This window comes from Lipotes vexillifer, unplaced genomic scaffold, assembly GCF_000442215.2.
Source record: "Lipotes vexillifer unplaced genomic scaffold, Lipotes_vexillifer_v1.1 scaffold1115, whole genome shotgun sequence".
Taxonomy (NCBI): Eukaryota; Metazoa; Chordata; class Mammalia; order Artiodactyla; family Lipotidae; genus Lipotes; species Lipotes vexillifer.
Genome location: NW_006792080.1, coordinates 1,629,142 through 1,635,432, shown reverse-complemented (window position 1 = coordinate 1,635,432; position 6,291 = coordinate 1,629,142). Strand labels below are relative to the sequence as shown.

Genomic DNA, 6,291 nt, shown 5'->3' with positions numbered 1-6,291 from the left:
CCCCCCCCACCCCCGCCACGGCAAATGAGGGCAGAGAGGCTCAGAGAGTGAAAGTGATGGAGAGCCAGCAAGCCAAGATCGGGATGCGGGGCGGGGCGGGGCGGGGCGGGGCGCCTGAGCCGAAGGTCGCGTCAGCTCAGCCCTGTTCCTCTGGGCAGGCCCTGAGGAGGGACCCCAGAGGCCCCTGCCACTCCCACCGGTCTCTGTCCACACTTTCACTGTAGGGCCTGAGAGGACACTAGTCCAAACCCCTTGCAGAAGGGGAAGTCACCTCGGCATGCAGCCCCCAAATTCCACAGCATCCTTTACAGGGTGCTTCCCTTCTCCTCGGTAATGGGGAGGCTCTCCACCCTCGGGGCCCCCTGGCAGTGAGGAGCTGGGGTCTGCCCTTCCCCGTGAGTCCTACTGGGTGGCCTGCTCTCTGTGCTCTGGGAGCCCCCCCCAGCCCGTCTCCATCCCAGCTGCCTCCTGCTGCCCACCCGAGAGGCCTCAGGCTGAGCACAGGACCTGGGGGCAGAGCAGGGCAGGGAACCTGCTGAGGGGCTCCGGAAGCATCGGCGGGGCGGCCAGAGGAAGCCAGCATGAGCCTCAGGCAGGGTGGGGAGAGGCAGCATGGGTCGGGGGGAAGCCTCTGCAGGGTGCTTGGGCACCTCAACACCCTGGATCCCGTGTCTCAGCTTGTTGTAACCACCCACGCACTGTCCTGATTACATTGTTATGAGGCCCCAGGCTTGTCACCAATATCACATCCCCCCATTATGACCATCACCACAGCATCCAGCATCCCTCCCTCCACCCTCATCCCCCCACGGTTACCTTCATCGCCACCATCACCACTGCCATCAGCACCGCCACGACGGTCCCCACCTGAACCAGCATCACCATCACATCACTATCGTCACACCACCACCACCACCACATCCCAACTCCAACGTCACCTCCATCACCTCAACCAGCATCACCGTTACCGTGGCCACCATCATGCCCATCGTTACCAGCGCCTTTACCAGCACCATCACCGTCACCACCACTTCCATCCCCACTGCCACCATCCCACCTCTGACATCACCTCCATCACCACCTCCTTCCTCACCACCACCATCACCATCACCTGCCTCATTCTATCACTGTCGTCACTGTCACACCACTGTCTCCACCACAGCCAGGGTCTGTAACACCATGACCACCAGCACGCTCATCCTTTCCATCCCCACCATCACCGCCCCACCTTAACCTCAACAAATGTCCCAGTTAGCACAACCACCATTTCTACATCCTGACCAAACCATTATTATCATCACCACCACCTGCATCACCCCCGTTTCCATGGCAACCACCTTCCTCATCACCGCCACCATCGTCTCCTCTATCACCACCACCTGCATCACCCCCTCCAACACCACGCTGACATCACACCATCACCATGCCCACCTCCACCACTACCACCAACCTCATCTGAGCCACTGTCACCATGACCGTGTGTACACAGTTACTGACTGTGTAACAGGCACAAAGACATTTAACACAAGTGTCCACAACCACTGGGTGACCTGAGGGCATAAAGATCAGGGAAGCAAGTCGGCACTGATGGTCTCAGTCTGCGGCTCCAAAGTGGTGGATCTCAAGAGCTTGCCTGGAGGCTGCTAGAATCTCATGGTATTCTGGGGAGCTCCCTGTGAGTATCTCAGCCTGCAGCCCTGAAGCAGGGGTTCTCAGAGGGTCACCTAGAAGGTGCTGCAAACCTCTGGGCTGTCATCTGCCTGCAACTGCCTCTTTCTTTCCCACTTTCCCAATCTCATGGCTCTGCAGACTCTAAGCCGGAGCCACGTGGGTAAGGGATCCTCCAGGGTGCAGAGGAGACCACAGGAGAGGGTGCTGGTGATTCTGAGTCAGCAAGAGACAACCGAGAACGCCACGTCTGCGGTGCCATCACCACCGCCCGCAGCACTCTTGCTCCGGCTCGGCGTCACTCCTGCCCCGTGGCATTCCCACTAACACCAGCACCCCAGCCGTCCCCACCATCACCACTCCCACCAGGAGCAACGCCACCTCCGCCTCCACCAGGGTCACCGCTGCCACCACGCCGTACTCACCCGCAGCGCACCGTAGCTGCCCATTCTCTCTTCCCTCTAAGAGGACTGTGCCTCTCTGGGTGTTGCCGGGACGTGCAGAAGCTTCCTGAAGGAGTGCCATCCCCATTCCACTGACACTGGCCTTGGCCACGTGATGTAAGGCAGAGCGACGTTCGTTACATCCCAAGAGAAGTTCTGAGAGGCATCCCACACGCCTACCAGCTCTTACAGGCAGCCTCTCCGCCAACGAGAGCTGCTCCCGAAGCCTGGGATCCAGGAGGGGAAGACGCGCCTTGGATCCCTGGAGCCGCCCCAGCGGTGCTGACAAGTAAAGTGGGCGCGAGAACTGAGTGTCGGTCCTAAGCCTCTAAGCTGTGGCAGTGGTCCCGACCACCACCACCACTGCCGAGCACAACAAGAGCTCCCCTAGCAGCCATTTCCATCCCCTCCCGTCACCTCCGCCATCTCTGTCAACAGCACCTCTACGGTCTCTGGTCCCTCAGTTACGTCGCCTCCTTTGTGGTCCTAACCACCACCTTCACGAGTGGCTGTCTCCGCCGCAAGCACGGCTACTGTCCCCAACGACACCCTCACCACCAGGGTCACCACCACCTCCACCAGCACCATCCCAGGTACCATCCTGCCGTCACCACGGCTCCACACACCCCCGTTGCCCCCATCACCCCTGCTGCCGTACGGACGCCTCATCAGTCACCGCGTACGCACCTTGTCACTCTCCCCTCGGCCGCCACAGTCAACCAGAGCACCGCTGCCGTGGAGAACTGTGTGTGTGGGGCCATCTTTCCTCAGCACCAGCGGACGAGCCTGGTGAAAACAGGTTCTAGCTACAGTGAGAGAAACATAGTTACAAACACACAGAACTATTCCCACCTGCAGCCGCGCCCAGTGGAGTTATTCTGCCATTCCTTTCCTCTACCAAGCGATGTGTGAGGTGTGTCAGCACGCGTGGGTGGATGGACTGGGGACGGAGGGCAATTCCCGCTTTTGGCCAGGGCTGTGCGGGTGACAGCATTTGTCATCTAGGGCAAAGTGCCTCCAGAGTCTGCTTTCGCACCTCCCAGCATTTGGGGTTGGTTAGAACACGCTGTCCCCTGCTAGGTGCCTGGAGCCCAGCAGCCATGAGTACTGACGGAAAAGAGAGAGAAAAACAGAAACGGGTGAAGATGAGAAAAAGGAGAAGGAGGAAGGGAGGGAGGAGGGGGAGAAGGGAGAGGAAAGCTATCTCAGCTAAGACGCGGTGGGCCAAACAGCTAAGTGCCTCACAGCAGGGCAGCCTGTTTGCCATCTCACCTGGGGGTGACGAGGTGAAAGGAGGAACAGGTGTTAATCAGGCTTGTTAATTGCCGTTTCTAAATATGCTCCAACAACAGAACAAGAATTAAAGACACAGGAACACCTGGGTACAGCTGGTTACCTCGCACACATTACTAGTTTTCTAGGGTTGCCACGGCAAAGTGCCACAAACTGGGCCACTTGAAACAACAGAAATCCATCCCTGCACAGTTCTGGAGGCCGGGAGCCCCCAGTCAAGGTGCCATCAGGGCCGCACTCCCTCCGGAGGCCCCGGGGGGAGGCCCTGCTCCCCCGGTGTCGGGTGGGGGCGGCTTCTGCGTGCCCGGCGCCCCTTCCCTCCAGTCTCTGCCTCCCGCTTCATGCCCCCGCTCCCAGTGGGTCTGCCTCTTCTAAGGACTACTTGTCATTGGATCTAGGACCCACCCAGATAATCCAGGGCAATCTCATCTCGAGATCCCTACTTTAATTGTATCAGTAGAGACCATGTTCCCTAATAAGAGCACCTTCACAAGTTCTAGGATTTGGGCAGGGACCTGTCTTCTGGGGGCCACCATTATACTCATTACAAACGCCGCCTATTTTTCTCAGCAGGCTTGAGTGGAATGCCTCTTCCAATGTGCTGCCCACCTTGGCCTCAGACAGCCCTGGGTTTGCATCTCCCTCTCTCTCACTGACTTGCCGTTGTGACCGTGAGTCTGATGCCGCATGTCTCTGAGCCTTATTCATTCAACAAACATGTACCGATGGCCAAGCACCGTCCTAGACACTGAGGAACAGCCCTGCCTCTGTGGGGCTCATCTCAGAGGATCTGACGGGATCACGGGGCACAAGCAGAATGAACTGAGGCCCCGACCCCACCCCACCCAGTCCCCCACTTCAGGCCCCTCACTCCACGCCAACCACCCAGCCGTTGGGCTAAGTGGACACACCCCAGGAGCCCTCACTCCCCTCCCTGACCCCTGGCCCGTGGCCCACCTCGCCCAGCTCCTGTGGCTGGTCCTGCCTCTGCCCCCGGGGCTCAGCCGGCAGCGCCAGCGGCCGGAGCTCCGCGTCTGGGCCGCCAAGGCTCGGCCTCCTGTGCAGGCCCGGCGTCCAGGGCTGGGAAATGCCCCGCCCAGGGCTGATGTCACAAAGGGCCAGCCAGCTCTGCCTCTGCGGGGCCTGGTGGCCGGGCCCCAGTGGCAGTGCCCTCCCCTGCCCCTGCCCCTCTAGCGGAGGTGCTGGTACTACGAAACGGTAACCTGCCCTGGAGCCAGCAGACTCCAGCCAGGCCCCCGTCGAGGGACCCAGGCCGCCGCTGCCGCCCACGCCCCCCGGCCACCCAGGCCCCAGGCCCACGTCTCCTCACCGCCCCGGCCCTCGGCATGGCTAACTACTACGAAGTGCTGGGGGTGCAGGCTAGCGCCTCCCTGGAGGACATCAAGAAGGCCTACCGCAAGCTGGCCTTGTGCTGGCACCCCGACAAGAACCCTGACAACGAGGCGGAGGCTGAAAAGAAGTTCAAGCAGGTGTCCGAGGCCTACGAGGTCCTGTCCGACTCCAAGAAGCGCCTGGTGTACGACCGCGCGGGCTGCGACAGCTGGCGGGCCGGCACCCCCTACAGCAGCCCCTCGGACAGCGGCTACACCTTCCGCAACCCCAAGGACATCTTCCGCGAGTTCTTCGGAGGCCTGGACCCCTTCTCCTTCGACTTCTGGGACACCCGGCTCGGCAGCCAGCACGTGGGCCGGGGCCACGGGCTGCGCGGCGCCCTCTCGGCCGGCTTCGGCGAGTTCCCGGCCTTCGTGGAGGCCTTCTCAGCCTTGAACACCCTGGGCCGCAGCGGGGGCTGCGCCAGCCGTGCCACCTTCTCGTCTGCATCCTTCGCCGGCTCGGGCTCGGGCAGCTTGGGCTTCAAGTCGGTGATGTCGTCCACCGAGATGGTCAACGGACACAAGATCACCACCAAGCGCATCGTGGAGAACGGGCAGGAGCGCGTGGAGGCGGAGGAGGACGGGCGGCTCAAGTCCGTGACCGTCAACGGCAAGGAGCAGCTCAAACGGCCGGACAGCAAGTAGGCTCTGCCCACCGCCTGTGCCCACCGCCTGGGCGACGCTTAATAAACGCGCCCAGTGAGTTCACGGGGACAGCTGCCCTCTTGGTGGGGGGCGGGCAGCCTGGGCTCACCCGTGAGGCCCGGGGATGCGCCCAGCGCCTGGCGCAGGCTGACTGCGCGAGGACGCCGGCCAGGCTCGCGGCTTAGGAGCTCCCTGCGCCTGCGCCTGCGCCTGCGCCTGCGCCCTCGGGTCGTGAGCGTCCTGACGAGCGCCGGCCCCGCGGCTCCACGCCCACCAGCCAGCGAGGGTGCTCCGCCTACCGCCACGCCTGGCTTTAGCCCCTGCAGGGCCTCCCGCGGCTCTGAGCGTAGACCTCAGGCTTTGTCCCCACCACCGGGCGCCGGGGGCCTGGCCACTGCCCACCCTCCCGGACCCTCACGCCCTGAGCCCGGCCACACCGGCTTCCCCTCCGGTCCTCCCCGGCACCAAATGCCTTGTAGCCTCTGGGCCTTTGCATGGCCGTGCTCCCTGGTGAAGGCCTCATGTCTCCCTTCCCCAGGAGGCCTTCCCAGAACCACCAGCTCTGCTTTCTCACGGCCCCTCCCCGCGTCTCCCTGCCCTTCCGCCTTGTCTGTGTGACTACCTGAGAGCCGTGTGCCTCCTCAGCCCTAACTGCAGGTCCCGGGAGCAGGGCCTGTGCCCGCCTCGTTCCTTGCTGTGTCCCCGGAGTCTAGAGCAGTGGCTGGCAGTGAGGGGCACGTCACAGATTTGTTGGAGGAAAGAATGCTCTTGTGTGTGTGAAGCCTCGGCATGCTGGCAAGTCCCCGTTCCTTGGGGGCTGGAGCGGAGCCAGAAAAGGAGGTGATTTC

General features: G+C 62.2%; 1 protein-coding gene across 1 annotated transcript; it reads left to right on the top strand.

Annotated features, from left to right (window-relative positions):
- The first annotated feature begins 4,750 nt into the window (after nt 1–4,750).
- Nucleotides 4,751–5,443, top strand: DNAJB8 (DnaJ heat shock protein family (Hsp40) member B8). The gene has a single exon (XM_007465273.1). The coding sequence runs from the start codon at nt 4,751–4,753 to the stop codon at nt 5,441–5,443; it is 693 nt and encodes a 230-aa protein (XP_007465335.1).
- The last annotated feature ends 848 nt before the right edge of the window (nt 5,444–6,291 follow it).